This window comes from Sceloporus occidentalis, unplaced genomic scaffold (assembly GCF_023333645.1).
Source record: "Sceloporus occidentalis isolate IW3139 unplaced genomic scaffold, rSceOcc1.0.p SCAF_1, whole genome shotgun sequence".
Lineage (NCBI taxonomy): Eukaryota > Metazoa > Chordata > Lepidosauria > Squamata > Phrynosomatidae > Sceloporus > Sceloporus occidentalis.
The window spans coordinates 161,072,625-161,089,234 of NW_028316981.1; the positions used below are offsets into that span (position 1 = coordinate 161,072,625).

General features: G+C 44.7%; 1 protein-coding gene across 3 annotated transcripts; it reads left to right on the forward strand.

The window, feature by feature from the left end:
- Positions 1-518: 518 nt before the first annotated feature.
- ASCC2 (activating signal cointegrator 1 complex subunit 2) lies at positions 519-15,829 on the forward strand. Of its 3 annotated transcripts, none has more exons than XM_089479577.1 (19): positions 519-687; positions 1,480-1,562; positions 2,856-3,014; positions 3,135-3,305; positions 4,112-4,241; positions 4,536-4,603; positions 5,150-5,260; positions 6,843-6,955; positions 7,235-7,309; positions 8,121-8,228; positions 8,529-8,597; positions 9,110-9,184; positions 9,375-9,546; positions 9,989-10,200; positions 10,928-11,047; positions 13,526-13,750; positions 14,190-14,286; positions 14,612-14,715; positions 15,510-15,829. In XM_089479577.1, the coding sequence occupies exons 2-19, from the start codon at positions 1,482-1,484 to the stop codon at positions 15,679-15,681; spliced, it is 2,262 nt and encodes a 753-aa protein (XP_089335703.1). In that variant the 5' UTR covers positions 519-687; positions 1,480-1,481; the 3' UTR covers positions 15,682-15,829. The 3 variants fall into 3 exon arrangements, with proteins under 3 accessions (XP_089335703.1, XP_089335712.1, XP_089335704.1); XM_089479586.1 differs by having other exon boundaries at positions 14,639-14,715; XM_089479578.1 differs by having other exon boundaries at positions 524-587.
- Positions 15,830-16,610: the final 781 nt, after the last annotated feature.

A 16,610-nucleotide genomic window follows, 5' to 3' on the forward strand; every position in this document is an offset into this window, starting at 1 on the left:
GGCTTAGGCGGGCCTGCTAGGCCTCAGAGCCTGAGGGTCAAAGAATGCCTTCTCCGTCCCTCGTTTATTCGCCTCACAGACTTGAATGAGAAAGGGCTCCATTAGTATTATTATTAATTTCATTTGTTTGTTTCATTTGTACTTTCCAACTTCTTTGTTTTGAACTTCGTTTCCCAGCAGCCCCAGTCAATGTGGCCAATGATGAGGAATTATGGGAAATGGAGTCCAAATAGCCTTGGAGAGCCAAAGTTAGGCTTGCTAGGCCTCAGTGAGTTGTAATTTTTAGCCTCCGCTGCCGGTGCCTCACAGGAAACTACAAATCCTAGGAGCCTATATCATGGCCAGGGAGCATCCACACTACACAACTTAAAGCAGTTTGAGGCCCGCTGCCAAAGCTTTGTGCTGTGAGACCCTGGGATTTGTGGTTTTGTGGTTTCATAAATGAATTTCCAGGTTTCGATTTGGGTCCCTGACCCGGAAGTGCTCCCTCTGCGACCGGAAGTGAGAGGCTGTTGCCCTTTCTTGGACTCCTGGCGGAAGCGGCATCATCCGCCAAACAGAGACACTGCAGACCTTCCCTTTTTGGGGTAGCTTTTCCTCCTCTCTTTTCTTTTAGGACTACAACACCCAGAATCCCCCTCTCTTCCCCTGCTCAGGTTGCTCCAGAGTAACTTTTATTGGACGAAGGTAACTTCCAAGCTTTTTCTTTGGGGGGAGGGTCAGCCTTGTTGCCTTCTTAAGTACAATTCCCATTATTCTGGGGGTGATGGGGATGAGAGGGGATTATGGGGAGCTCTTTTGGAGTGCAGAGCCCATCTTCCTGGCTTGGGGGGGTGGACACTCGGGGGGAGAATTTGGACCTCCAGCTGTTTTTTCGTTGCAGTACCCATTATCCTGGCTTTGGGGGGATGTAAACTAGTCTTATGGAGATGAGCCTTTGCCCCACCTCATCTCCTTTGGACTGCAGCGCCCATCATCCTGGCTTGGAAGGTGGAAACTAGGCTTTTTAGAGCCTTCAACTCTTTTGGACTGCAGTGTCCATCATCCTGGCTTGGTTGTGGAAACTTGGCTTTTGGAGACAGGGCTTTGGCTCTTTTGGACTGCAACACCTATTATCCTGGCTTGGAAGGTGGAAATTGGCTTTTGGAGATGGGCCTTTAGCTCTTTTGGACTGTAGTGTCCATTATCCTGCCTTAGGGGTGGAAACTTGGCTTATGTGGGAACAAGGGTGGGGTGAGTCTTTGTCCCAGTGCCAAGCTGTTTTCCACTGCAACAGCCATCATCCTGGCTTGGCGGTGGTGGAAACTAGGCTTTTGGAGATAGGCCTTCAGCTCTTTTGGACTGCAGTGGCCATAATCCTGGTTTAGTGGTGCAAAGGAGGAACGTTTTCTCCTCCCAGCTGTCTAGCAATGCAACACCCATCATCCTGGGCTGGTTGGTTTTTATTTTGTGTATTATTTTCTATGTGTTTTTGGACAGGCATGCCAGCCTTGCCACTGGATGAGCTCCGGTTGACCAAGAAAGATTTGCAAACCGGGAAGATAGAAACCTTGCCAGCCCTGGTAAGTGGACTGGGCATCATAGTTTGACTAAGAACGCCTATGTTCATAGAATCATAGAGCTGGAAGAGACCTCTCAAAGGACATTCCATCCTAACAAGTGTGTGTGTGTGTGTGTGTGTGATACAGTTGGCCCTCCACACTTGCGGCTTTGGACTCTAGGACTCTAGCCAGGACTCTATCCTCCATAACCCTGGAATTTGTAGTTTGGCGTGGCACCAGAGCAGGCTGGATAACCTCACTGAACTACAAATCCCAGGAGTTGGTCTGGAGATGTAGAAAGAAGGGATGAAAGGGAAAGTAAAAGTGGCCTCCTCTTCCTTCTCTTCTGTCATTCTTGTGCATGCTTTGCGCATGGACTCATGGAAGAGTCAGAGAGTCATAGAATTCAAGAGAGGTCCTTGCTGACCATCATTCTGCTTCCCAAGGAACACAAAGAAATACAGTCAGCCTTTGCAGATTTGATTAATATGCCCTCTCTAGGAATCTGTAGAGGTCCTCCAGCGTGACTACCGAAGTTGCGCTGGAAGACCTATAGATTCCTAGAGAGAGCACTTCTCTAGGCATTTGTAGGTCTTCCAGTATGATCAACTTCTGGCAGATGTTGACCATAGACTTGTGTTGGAGGACCTAGAGATTCCTAGAGAAAACACTCTCTAAGCATTTGTAGATCCTCCAGCATGAGTCTCTGCAGATGCTGACCACAGAGTTGCTTTGGAGGACCTAGAAATGCCTAGAGAGGTCTCTCCATGTTTCTGGTTTTCCTATTTCCATGGGCTTCCTGTGTCCCTAACTCAAGCGAATGTGGAGGGTCCACTGTACAGTCATCAAATTCCAATCTGATTTTGGAAGCTAAGCAAGGTCAGCCCTGGATAGTCCTTGGAGGGGAGACTGCCAATGATTTCTTGGGTAAGAAATCCTCAGAGGTGGTTTTATTGGTTCCTTCCTCTGAAATAGAGCCTCCTGTACCCAGTATTAGTTGGCAGTCTCCCTTCCAGGGACTGTCCAGGGCTGACCCTGCTTAGCTTTACAGATCAGATGGAAATTTGGTGATTGTATATATGCATTCTGGTGTTTCTATAAATGCCTTACAAACTGGATTGACAGGATATTTGCAAGGCACGTACAAACACACAAAAGGCATATGTCTTCCCATCGGATCTTGGAAGCTAAGCGGGGTCAGGCATAGATAGTCCTTGGATGGGAGACCGCCAAGGTGATATTTCAGAGGAAGTATTTGGCAAAACCATAAAAACCATGAGTTTGTTGGTCCATCCATCTTGTTTTTTCCCACAGCATCCGGGGAAGAAGACGGAGCGCTCTTTTGTCCTCTACAAGCCGCTGCCAAGAACTCGCGAGCCTGCCTTACTGGAGGAGTTTTTGGAGCGAGCAACGTTCGTGGCAGATGATCTCGACTGGCTCTTGGCTTTGCCACACGACAAATTCTGGTGTCAGGTAGCGCTTCCAACTCTAGGATTCTGTGTATTCCCGCATGGCAGAAAGCGGTTGGACTGGATGACCCTCAGGGGTCCTTTCTAACTCGACTCCCAAATCCTCTTTTTCACCTCCCGATAGGTGATATTTGATGAGACGCTCCAGAAATGCTTGGATTCGTACCTGCGCCATGCACCACGCAAGTTCGATGTAGTGCTGGATGCGGCTCCGGAGGTGAGCGACCTCCAGAAAAGGCTCCACCAGAACGTTTTCCTTACCTTCCTCCGAATGTCGACCCACAAAGAGTCCAAGGTAAACACCGCCTTGCTCTTTCCCGGTGGTAAATGCGTGTACAGCTTTTGTGTGTATTGTGTGTTGCTAATGTTTGTCTTTCCTAATGGATTCTCCATCATTAAGAGAGTTGTTTAGTTGTGTAGCCTGTACACATAGGATTCTCTGTGATCCTGAATCCAAGCATCCTATGTATTCTGGAATGAGATGGAGGATGAGAGATACTGGGCTAAGTAGTTGTTGTTGTATGCCTTCAAGATCCTAGAGTTGGAAGGGACTAATAAGGGTCATATAGTCCAACCCTCATTTTGCCATGCAGGAATACATAGGATCCTAGAGCTGAAAGGGACTACTAAGGGTCATATAGTCCAACCAACCTTCTGCCATGCAGGAATACATAGAATCCTAGAGTTGAAAGGGACTACTAAGGGTCATATAGTCCAACCAACTTAAAAATAAAACTATGCTTCCATTAATGTAGGCTAAAATGGTATTCACCTTCTTTGCTGCAGTATCACACTGCTGGCCTATGTTCAATTTACGATCCACAATAACCCCAAGGTGCTTTTTGCTTTTCACTCAGCAATATAGTACTGCAAAGCCCCACTGGGTGACACTGGGCAGGTCACACTCTCTCAGCCTCAGAGGACAGCAATAGCCAAGCCTGCTCTGAAGAAACTTACCAAGAAGACCCTTTGATAGGTTTTCCATAAGTCAGAAATGACTTGAAGGCACACAACAACAACTGCTCAGCCCAGTATCTCTCATCCTACATCTCATTGGAATATTTTAGTATTTCTTTTTCTTCCCTCCCGAATCCTGTCTAGGACCATTTCATCACACCGAGCGTTTTTGGAGAAATCCTTTACAATAACTTCCTGTTTGACATCCCCAAAATTTTGGACCTCTGCGTCCTCTTCGGAAAAGGCAATGGTGCTCTTCTCCGCAAGATGATTGGTGAGTTATCAGTGCAGCTAATTGCAATATTTCAACATTTCAAAATGAACCAGCATCAGAAATCAGTGGCGACAATTCCGGATTCAGCATGAGCCAACTGTGTGATGCAGGTGGATACTATTCCATTATTATAGTTCATTATTATAGAGAGAGAAAATATTTTGATAAATGTGAAGATGTTTTTTGTGGGGATGGGTGGAACCATAGAGTTGGAAGGGTCCCCAGAAGGCATATATTCCAACCCCAGTCTGCCATGCAGCCTCTTTTGAACCCTTTCTCTCTTTTCCCTTACAGAAAACATCTTTACTCAGCAGCCAAGCTACTTCACTGATTTGGATGAAACTGTACCAACCATCCTTCAGGTGGGACATTTCACAGTGACTCTAGTATATTTTAATTATATATATCGGCCAGTTTTATTTTATATTATAATGCATTTTTTTGGTATATGGTTTTATGTTTTAATTATTCCTTTTCTTCCCTTTGTGTGAGTTTATCTATACAGTAGGCCTCCATATTTGCTGCGGTTAGCGGCTCAGGAACCTCATGAAAGTGGAAAAACTGCAATTAAAAAACACTGAGAACATCCCTCTAAGAATCTCTAGGTCATCCAGCACAACTCTATGATCAACATCTGCTGGAAGTTGACCATAGCATTGCTCTGGAGGAACTACATAGAGAAGTGTTCTTTCTAAGAATTGCTAAGTCCACCCGTGCGACTTTTGGTGGAGGTGGACCATAGAGTTGTGATGGAGGACCTAGAGATTCCTAGAGAGGACATATTAATCAAATCTATGAATAATAAAATAAAAAGTCAAAGCTGCCAATTCAGAGGGAACAGCTGTACACCTGTATTTCAGGTTTAGCGCACCTTTGGCAGGTGTTAACATTGCCATTTTGCCTTCTAGGTGTTTGGCAACATCCTGCACACCTGCGGCTTGCAGAGTGAAGGGGCTTCAGCCACGCCTCAGAAGTTGGAGGAAAGGGTCCGGATGACGCCTGGGGACATGCCTCTCCAGGTGGGGTATTACCCAAAAACTTTGGGGTGGAATAGGGGTTTCCCACCAACTGTGCCTTTTTTCAGATGTTGAGGGAATTGCTTAAACTCAAGGAAACTTTCCCATGGAAAGGTCTTCCGGTATTTGAAAGATCTTCGCGATCTCTTAAGAACATGTCTGGATCTAGATAGAAAAACATGGAAGCACCAAATATATATGTCAAGTATACTAACACATAACCAGCACCATCCCTCCAAACTTGGCCGAAAGCATTAAGCTTGACCCTGCAAGGTTTGATGGTCTGCCGTGTATATGGCCGCCTGAAATAGTTTCTCTTTCTTGTCCTGTCACTGGGCGAGGTGGCTTTCTCTGTCACATGAATTTGGGAATGCTTTCTTTTTCCAAAGCAAGATGACTACATTGCATGATGTGTGTATGCTCTTCAAACTTCGCCAAACACTCTACATTGAGGCCACTGCATTCGCTAGGGTTAGGTGAGCAGAATCCCTGTGAAAGTGGAAAAAATGCAAATAAGATACATCACTACTTTTTTCTCCTACTCTCTAGGAATCTCTAGGTCCTCCGGGGCAAGTCTGTGGTCAACATCTGGAAAAAATTGACCATAGACTAGCTCTGGAGGACCTACAAATTCTAGAGAAGTGTTCTCTCCAGGCGTTTCTAGGTCCTCAAGGGCAACTCTGTGGTCAACATCTGGAAGAAATTGACCATAGAACTGTGCTGGAGGACCTACAAATGCCTAGAGAAGTGTTCTCTCTAAGAATCTCTAGGTCCTCCAGTGCAACCTCTTGTGGATGTTGAGAGCGCTTGGGATGGAGTACAGCGGAGGAGAAACCAGTCATGCTGGAGGACCTAGAGATTCCTAGAGAGAGAGCATATTAATTAAATCTGTGAATAACCAGACCCACAAATTAAAGCTGTAAATGTGGAGGGCTGACTGTATTTTTATTTTATTTTTTTAACCTGAGGAAACATGTCTCCAGGAATTTATAGTTCTTCCAGTGCTACTCTGTGGTTAAGATTTGGCAGACCTACAAATGTGTTCTTGCTAGGAATCTGTAGGTTGTACTTGTGTGACTTTTGGCAGAAGTTGAGCACTGAATTGCACTGGAGAACCTAGAGATTCTTAGAGAGGGTGTAATAATCAAATGCGCAAAGGTCAAAGCTGTCAATGTGAAGGTATTTCTTGGTATTTCTTTCTGTTTGTTGGGAAACAAAATGACCCTTCTAGGATTCCATGACTCTATGACTTTTCTATGAGTCCTTATGCAAAACATGTATGAGAATAACGGAAGAGCCACTTTTGCTTTTATCCCTCCTTTCCACCCCCTCCAGACAGACTGATGGGATTTGGTAAGGTATCCAGCCTGGTCTGTGCCTCACCCAACTACAAATCCCAGGTTTCTTTAGGATAGGGCCCTGGCAATTAAACTGGTGTTGAACTGCTTTAATTCTGCATTGTGGATATGCTCCAGGTCAAGGGAATGGTTTCATTTGACAGTTGTTAATATCTGTCTTAAAAACAAATGAACTGGTGCTGTGAAATAATGATTTTTTTGTAAAGTGAAATTCCTTCTCCCTTCAGGAATTGGCAGATATCATGTTGTACTTGTGTGATACTACCACAACTCTGTGGGCTTTCCTTGATGTCTTTCCCCCGGCTTGCCAGACTTTCCAAAAGCACGACTTCTGCTACAGGTAGGCTTTCCAAATCTCTCTCTGTCTGTCTGTCCATCAATCCATCCAATCCAACTACAATCTGTGATGCAGGAATACATAAGATTTTAGAGTTGGAAGGGACTAATAAATGTCATATAGTCCAATTCCCTTCTGCCATGCAGGAATATAGAGGATCCTAGAATTGGAAGGGACTACTAAGGGCCATATAGTCCAATCTCTTCTACTGCCTTGCAGGAACATATAGGATCCTAGAGTTGGAAGAGACTAGTAATGACATTTTATTTCATATATTCCTAGACTGGCTGCGTTTTATGAGTTGGTGATACCTGAGCTGGAATCTACGATAAAGAAGAGATACCAGGAGGATTGCAGGTACATTTTTGGGTTTGTTTCTCTGGGGGAAAAAAAGGTATGTGTTTTGCAGTCACACTCTCAGCCTCAGAGGAAGGCAAAGGCAAACCTCTTTCTGAACAGGTTCTCCCAAGAAAAACCCTTAGGGTTGATGAAAGCACACAACAATGCAACCGATAAATCCACCCTACAAAACCCCATGGTAAAATAAAAAGAAAATTAGTCTTAAAGGTGTGGCCATATTCCCCCCCCCCTTTTTTTTTTGCAAATCGAAATTTATTTCAAGGTAGTTAGGGCGGGATACAGACTGCCCAGAAAGGGGGGTTTGCCAGCACCTCCTTTTCCGCCGGCAGGAAGCCACAGTGGATAAACCGCGTGGTTTTCTGCCGGCAAAAAAGAACCCACAAAAAGTGAGTTCTTTTTCTAGCGCACTTGTGATGCCCAAGTGCGCCAATGGCACACCCGTGACATCACAAGTGCGCCACGACGTGCAGACGCTAAGCGTCATCGTGTCAAAATTGTGGCGCCCGTGTGTACAGGGCACCGTCATTTTGATGTACGGAATATGTACTAGGGTTAGGGAGCGTCTGCATGGTACGCGCTCCCTAACCCTAGTACCGCCACGCCATATTTTGCCCGTCTGTAAATGGGCCAATGTTTGACTTGATTATAAGAGCTGTGTGTGAATTGATGATGCTATATAAATAAACAATAAAATAATATTTGGTGGGTTTTGGTGCATAAAACAATTATTAGGGTTAAATCCAATGGGATTTTCAATGTTGTAAACCAGAGTTTCCTCTCATTTGCCTTGTTTCTTTCTTTCGCTTAGCTTGCTGTTGGATTTGTGGCGGAGACTGTCTCATTCAAGGAAGAAAGCGGTGGAAGTTTTCCACATTTTTGTGCACCATTTGTGCCTTCAGCCCATTTTGGAAAGCAGGTAGTGCCCTCCATCCCCAGGAAACCACAACCCACATATTTAAATTTAATACGAAAGCACCTTTAATCAAATTCTCAAAAATCTAAAATGGGATATATAGTGACCCCCTTTGCTTTCTGATAGTTCAGACATATACAAACGTTGCTCTATGCCCAAAATTATTGTGTATAAGACTACCTATATGAAACATTAATGAATTTAATGTTTCATCTCCAAGATATCCCATTATGCAGATACAAATATTCCAGAATTGATCTTTGCGGGTTTTTGTGTTAATTCCCTTTATCCTTTTGTTCACAGTTGTGATAATATCCAACCTTTTATTGAAGAGTTTCTCCAAATATTCACCTCTGTTCTTCAGGAGAGGCGGTAAGAAACTTTTGCAAGGATGTTGGGAATAATGCATCAAAGAGCTCAGAAAAGTGATTTTTTTGGACTCTGACCCCCAGAATCCCCCAACTGGCATGGACAGTGGGAATTGTAATCCCACCAAAAAAGGACAATTATGTCTCCAAGATAGTATGCATTCCATGTTGGATAAGAAGGTGAAGGTACCTTACCTTCAGAGACCATTTCATTCAGTGGAGAACCTCCCTTTCTCAGATTTTTCCTTACATTTGGAAGAAAATCCCATTTATTGCTAGGTTTGTGGGATTTATATCCGAAATTGGGACCCAAGGAGGCTCAAAGGGGACCATTTCGTTCAATGGAGAACCTCCCTTTCTGAGATTTTTCCTCACGCTTGGAAGAAAATCCCATTTATTGGTTGATTTATGGTATTTATATCCCAAAATGGGACCCAAGGAGGTTCAATAGGGACCTCTCAGATTTTCTTCATTGAACTGAATGTATGTTTAGGACTATAGCTTTATCCTTTCCAGATTCATCCGGGATTACGATGAGCTTTTTCCGGTAGCGGATGACGTGAGTCTTCTCCAGCAAGCTTCCTCGAATCTGTATCCTTTTATCGATTCTGGACCACAACCTTTTTCTCTGGTCCAGATGTAACGTCTCTAGCTTGCCTCAGTTTCAGAGGGGTCCAAAATTCAGAATTTGGTTTGGTTTGTGGGTTGCTCCCAATGACCTGGTTGGCATTGCCACCTCCTGCCATGCGTATGGATCAGTGCCCTTAACGCTACCCTCTAGGGACGAGACCCGGACCTCTTACATCCTGCATGCTGTAGAGAGCGCTTGGGATGGAGTACAGCGGAGGAGAAACCAGAACCCGGACCCGCCGCTGCCAGAACCTGCGCCTGCCGTGGCGGAGACCAGTGGCATCAAACAGATGGATAGGATTACAAAGCAAGAGCACACGGAGGTGGGCATTTCTATGAAGAAGGGGGTTGGACTATATGACCTTTAGTAGTCTTTTCCAACTCTAGGATTCTATGTATTCCTGCATGGCAGAAGGTGGGTTGGACTATATGACCCTTAATAGTCCCTTTTAACTCTAGGATTCTATATATTCCTGCATGGCAGAAGGGGGTTGGACTATATGACCCTTAGTCGTCCCTTCCAACTCTAGGATCCTATGTATCCCTGCATGGCAGAAAGTTGGTTGGACTATATGACCCTTAGTAGTCCCTTCCAAGTCTAGGATCCTATGTATCCCTGCATGGCAAAAGGTAGGTTGGACTATAGTCTAATTCCCTTCTCTCATGTGTGTGTTTGTGTGTGTGTGTGTGTATTCAAGCTGTGGATGATCAAATCTGCGGTTGCAGAGGGCTGACTGTACTCACTCTTGCATTTCTCTTTCCCAGTGTGCCGGCGCAATGGCAGTGATTCCCAAAGTCTCCGGTGTGGAGCTGGATTCTCTGACCTCACAGGTGAAGGACCTTCTCCCTGACCTCGGGGAAGGCTTCATTTTGGCTTGCCTGGAGGAATACAACTACGACGTCGAGCGGGTTATCAACAACTTCCTGGAGGACAATCTGGCACCAAACCTGGAGAGGCTGGACCGAATGATGCCCAGGTAAAGCTGCCCGGGCGGCTACTTCGGCTATCTTTGTGGGCAAAAGATTTCATCGAATTATAGAGTTGGAAGAGACCACAAGGGCCATCCAGTTCAACCCCATTCTGCCATGCAGGAACTTACAACCAAAGCATACTCGACAGATTTTATTTATTTATGGTATTTATACCCCGCCCTTCAGCCCTAAAGGCTATCAGAGTGGCTTACAATTATTGTTTTTAATTAGACAGTTCCCTGCCCTCAGGCTTACAATCTAAAAGACAGGACACAAAAGGAGAAGGGAGAAGGAGAAGGTGGCGGGAAAAGGGATGAGGTCCAATGGTTCTTCTCTCCCTCTGAGGCCTGGACCAAGGCAGATGGACTGGGAGAGGGCTCTTCTTCTTCAGGCTAGCCCTGGTGGAGCTGGGCCTGCCTGTTCACTCCCTCACAGGCCGAAGGATGACAGTTATCATGGAGAGAGGGCTCTCTTTCTTCAGGCTTGGACATCCAGCCTCTGCTTAAAGACTCCAGTTTTGTACTTTATTTGCAGAACACCAAATAAAGCCTGTTGATTTCCTTCTGGGCTTTCTCTAATCCTTTGGCCACTTAATCTAGCCATTTCTAGCTCTCCTTTTGCAAACTCTCTTTTGCAGACCAGGTGAATCAAAAAGCAGGTGGCCAAACACAAAAGGAGGACATCACTGTAAAATGTAGGACATTGAAGGAGTGCTTAATCTTTACCTTCCAGGCCAGTGAAACCAGACCCGACCCCTCTCCTCAGTTCCCGATACAACGTTTTCCAGAATGACGAGTTTGATGTTTTCAGCAAGGACTCGGTGGATCTCTCCCGGGTGCAGAAAGGCAAGAGGTGAGTGACCTTCATTTTGTTCAGGTTGCGTTGCCTCTGATAGCTGCGTTTGCCAACTGTCTTGCAATTTTGCAGCGAGAGTATATTATCCGTATATCTCAGAATAAATCCTAGTGGCAACATGAATATATACTTATACTTATACTTATACTTATACTTATTATTATTATTATTATTATTATTATTATTTTGGCCTCAACACCTTTAAATATGGAAGGGGTGTCATACTGAGGAGGGAGCAAGCTTTTTTTCTGCTGCTCCAGAGACTAGGACCCGGAACAATGGATGCAAGCTACAGGAAAAGAGATTCCACCTCAACATTAGGAGGAACTTCCTGACAGTAAGGGCTGTTCAACAGTGAAACACACTCCCTTGGAGTGTGGTGGAATCTCCCTCCTTGGAGGTCTTTAAACAGTAGCTGGATGGCCATCTGTTGGGGATGCTTTGATTGAGATTTCCTGCATGGCAGAATGGGGTTGGACTGGATGGCCCTTGTGGTCTCTTCCAAGGTAGGTTAGTTTAGGTAGGTAGGTAGGTAGGAGGGAGGGAGGGAGGGAGGTTAGGAAGGAGGGGAAAGAGGAAGGAGACTTTTCTGTCCAATGGCGGCGCACGTGCACGCGCGCCGCCATTGGACAGAATACTGCTTTGAGCATACGCGGATTTTGGTATACGCGGGGGGGGTGTCCGGAACGGATCCCCCGCGTATACCGAGGATCCACTGTACTTTGTCTAGCCCACATTTTACAAGCTTGTTTGCAAGAATGTCATGGGAAACCTTGTCAAAGGCCTTACTGAAATCAAGATATACTATATCCACAGCATTCCCTTCATCTACCAAGCTGGTAATTTTATCAAAGAAAGAGATCAGATTTGTCTGGCATGCCTTGTTTCTCTGAAACCCATGTTGACTTTTTGTGATTATGGCATTGCCTTCTAGATGTTCACAGACTCTCTGTTTAATGATCTGCTCTAGAATCTTTCCTGGTATTGATGTCAGACTAACTGGATGATAATTGTTGGGATCCTCTTTTTTCCCCTTTTTGAAGATGGGGACAATGTTTGCCCTCCTCCAGTCTGCTGGGACTTCTCCTGTTCTCCAGGAGTTCTCAAAGATTATTGCCAATGGCTCCGATATTACATTTGCCAGTTCTTTTAATACTCTTGGATGTAGTTCATCTGGTCCTGGAGACTTATATTCATTTAGATTAATAAGGTATTCCTCTACTATCTCTTTACTTATTCTGTGCTGAAATTCCTCTATTCTGTCCTCTGCTCCATTATCCTCAGGTTGAGCACCCTTTGCCTTTTCTGAGAAGACTGAAGCAAAGAAGGTGTTGAGTAATTCTGCCTTTTCTCTGTCTTCTGTTAGCATTTTGCCATCTTCTCCACGCAGTGGCCCTATCGTTTCCTTCTTCTTCCTTTTGCTGCGGACATATCCAAAAAAGCCCTTTTTGTTGTTCTTAACCTCTCTAGCAAGCCTGAGCTCATGCTGCGCTTTAGCTTTTCTGACTTTACCCCTGCACATGCCTGCTATTTCTTTGAATTCCTTTTTTGTGATTTCCCCCTTTTTCCATTTCTTATACATGTTCTGTTTCAAACTTAGCTCAGTTGAAAGTTCCTTAGTCATCCATCGTGGTTTCTTGCGACACCTCCCATTTTTCTTTCTCACTGGAACTGTTTGAAATTGTGCCTTCAGTATCTCTCTTTTGAGAAACTCCCATCTGGTCTGAACTCCCTTCTCTTTTAGTATTTCTGACCATGGGATCACCCTCAATACTTCTCTAAGTTTACTGAAATCCGCTCTCCTAAAGTCTAGAATGCGTGTTTGACTATGCCTGGCTTCTCCTTTCCATTGTATAACAAACTCCAGGAGAACATGGTCACTTCCACCTAAGGATCCCACCACTTGCACCGCATTAACCAAGTCATCCTTGTTGGTTAGGATCAGATCCAAAATAGCTGACCCCCTTGTTGCCTCTTCCACCTTTTGGACCATGAAATAGTCTTCCAGGCAAGTGAGGAATTTGCTAGACCTTGAGGATCTGGCTGAGTTTGACTTCCAGCAAATATCAGGATAGTTGAAGTCGCCCATCACTACTACATCTCTCCTTTCTGAGTGTGTGGTTATCTGTTCTAGAAAGATATCATCCAATTCCTCCGTCTGAAATGCTCCGTCTGAAACGCTCCAGAAATGCTCACAGATTTGCCTCTCCCCACAGGCCGTTCACCATCCCTCAGGTCTTGAGATCTAAAGAGCAGGAAGAGGAGGAGGAAGTCATTCTATCTCAGAGGAAGGCAAAGGCAACCCCTTTCTGAAAATTTTTTGTTTCCAGTGTCATCGTCCAACATTCAAACCACATTATGTGCATGTCTCTCTGTATATACTATATGGAAGATGAACAAATAAACACGTAACCAATGCAATAATAAGACTAGCAACATCCTTAATAGCAACATTGCCATTCTTTCGAGCTGCAGGAATGACCGAACCACAACCCAAAGCTTACTCAACGATAAACGCCTTGTGACGGAGCAGAGGGAGCGATACAGCCAGTACTCAGTGGTAGTAGAAGAAGTCCCGGAGTCGAGCGGGGCAGCTGGGGTCTACCAGGAGGAGTATGAGGATGAATATGATGACACTTATGATGGCAACCAGGTGGGAGCGAATGATGCTGACTCGGATGACGAGCTGATCAGTCGGAGGTGAGTTCCATACACAGCTACAACAAGGCTGGGTTGAGAGTAGGTGGGACATTGCGTCCCACCTATGAGCAACAATCTCTATCTGTTCCTCTTCCTTGATAGCATTGTCATTCTAAGTATTACCCGAGGGACTCTTCCTGTATTACGAGAATAGTTCTGGGACCCTCCTTGCCATACGGGACCTTTTCCATAATAAGGAGATTTTCCCATTCCATAATATGGGAATAATCCGGGATCCTTCTCTTAATACCATTTTCATGCAAAATCTGGACCCTTATTCCTCTTACCTGAAATGAACAACCAAGTGTTCTCTCTAGGCATTTTCTAGGTCCGCCAGTGTGACTCTATGGTATGATTCTGCCAGATGTTGTTCTGGAAGACCTACAAATGCCTGGCTTTTACGCTCCAGAAATGCTCACAGATTTGCCTCTCCCCACAGGCCGTTCACCATCCCTCAGGTCTTGAGATCTAAAGAGCAGGAAGAGGAGGAGGAAGAGGAGGAAGAAGAAGTAGTGGAGGAAAAGGAGCCTGCCAAGGTGATGTAAACTCCTTTTGCATGTGTGTATTTGTGTGTCTGTTCATCTTTGGAGTCCAGAGTTTGAGAGTAATCGCCTGTGTCCAGTCCATGAAAATAATGAGTGGAATCTCCCTTATTATCCAAAAAAATTTGGGACAAGCAATTATTTGTAGGCCTAGGAAGATTTTTTTTAAAAAAGAAAAGAACAGAAGGTGACCCTGGATTATGCCCTCTATGCAGTCTACAGGGCATTTGGGGCAAAACGATTATATATATTTTTAATGTTTTTGAGGGAGGCTAATAACCTTAATACTGCCTTCTGATGGTTACTCACCCCAATCTAGAAAAAGAATACTTGTTTTCCTTGCCAGGACCACTTTGTGCAAGATCCGGCTGTCCTGCGAGAGCGAGCCGAGGCCCGGAGGATGACTTTCCTCGCAAGAAAAGGGTAAGAAGGACCTTGTTTTTCCAGCTTTGCAACAATGGCCTCCTAATCCTGTTCTAAGACCTGTTCTGTGTTTTGGTTTTGGACTCCTTTCTGGTCCTCTTTGAGGAACCTGACCTCAGAATCCAAAATACAGCTCATAACCCTGCAAAAATACCCATGAAATACAATTCTCTTGCAACAGTCCATGGCAAGAGTTGATCACATTTGGTCATAAGTAAACAGCTCAGTTTTAGCCCCAAATAAAATCTGCAGAAAAACTGCTCTGAGTTTGCTTAAAAAGGTATATTGTTCAAACTCTTCCCTGCTCAACAATATGGTGGATTTCAGTATTTATAAGCAGAGTGATCCTGCAATCTACTTCTCTTTAAAAAGTTGCATTTTACCCCTAAACAGTTGACCTTTTCCACTATATTTATACCTGATTTTCGACCTTGTTCCTCCATTTTTGTTAAGGTTTTTTGCTGTACTATTTACTCTACATCTAGAAACTTCTTCATATTCTTTTAATCGATCAATCAAGTTTTTCAGTGCTATCTAAGGGGTTGGCTGAGATGATCACCTGCAAATAGGGTTTTCCAATTAATTTGAAATTGTATCAAATCACCATCCATCCATCTCTTCTAGAGATTTCATATCTCAGGACAGCAGCCTTCCCATTTGTTTTCACTGTCCAGTTTTCTATTGCAAGACCTGCAAAATCTTCAGTCTGTGGGGACAGGAAGGGAGCAAACAAGCCCCATTTGTTGCACCATCGTAGTTTGAAATTACAAGGGTTTTTATTTTTCTTTCGGAAGGTACAAGCCAGACAATGCTGTGGCCGTTGCGGGGAGCACCAAGGGCCATGGCCAGAGCCGAGAAACCGTCCAAGAGCGCCGGAAGAAAGAAGCCAGCAAAGGGGCCCGGGCCAACCACAACCGGCGCACCATGGCCAACCGGAAGCGGAATAAAGGCATGATCCCCTCCTGAAGGAATGGGGCGAGAGGTGGAGAGGTCTGAGGCGTGACACCCCAAAATCCATAGATGGCAAACACCAGGATGGATCTTGATTGTGAAGAGAATTTGCCCAAACTGTCTGCATGTCACAACAGGAGGTTCATTACAGAGAATTGCAAGGGCTGTGTGTTCTGTGTTCTTACGAGTCCTAGACTTGGAAAGGATCTCAAAGGGTCATATAGTCCAACCCTCTTTCTGCCATACAGGAATTCATAGGATCCTAGAATACACAATCAATGCCCTCCCTGTGACAAATGGACATCCAGCCTCTGAAAACCTTCAGAGGAGATCCAACCACATTCTAAGGCGGCAGCGTCGTCCTCCACTGTTGAATAGGATGTTGGTCCTAATGTTTAGGGGGAATCTCTTTTCCTGTAGCTTGAACCCACTGTTCTTTATCCTATCCATTGAAGCAGCAGAATACAAGCAGTGTCTCCTAAAAAAAAATCAGATAAATCCATCATCCCCAGCTTTATGAGATTGGGCAACAAGGGTCCAATTCAGTGGTTGGTATATGACAGGCCCTAGATCAACATAGCAGGGGAAGGACTGGATTAACCTTCTTGGATTAAATACTGCCATAATAAATACAGTTTGAGGTGGTAAAGTTTGCACTCAAGCCCTCTGTTAGGGAAGAGAATTAGTATGTTGGGTTTCCTTTCTCTGATGGATACCATCTCCAAAAGAAAAGCCAGTGAAGGGTACCAGAGGATGCTTTAAATTGTGCTGTGTGGCTTATTTTTGGGTCAAATTCAGAGTCTGGAATACTCTTACAGCACTAACTGGGTGAAAGATGTAGCATGAGCTTTTGTAAACCTGGCCTGCGTGCACCTGAGGAAGCAGACCTAGATCTTCCTCAAACCTTTACTTTTTTGGCCATGCTAGACAGGAGTTATAGTCCA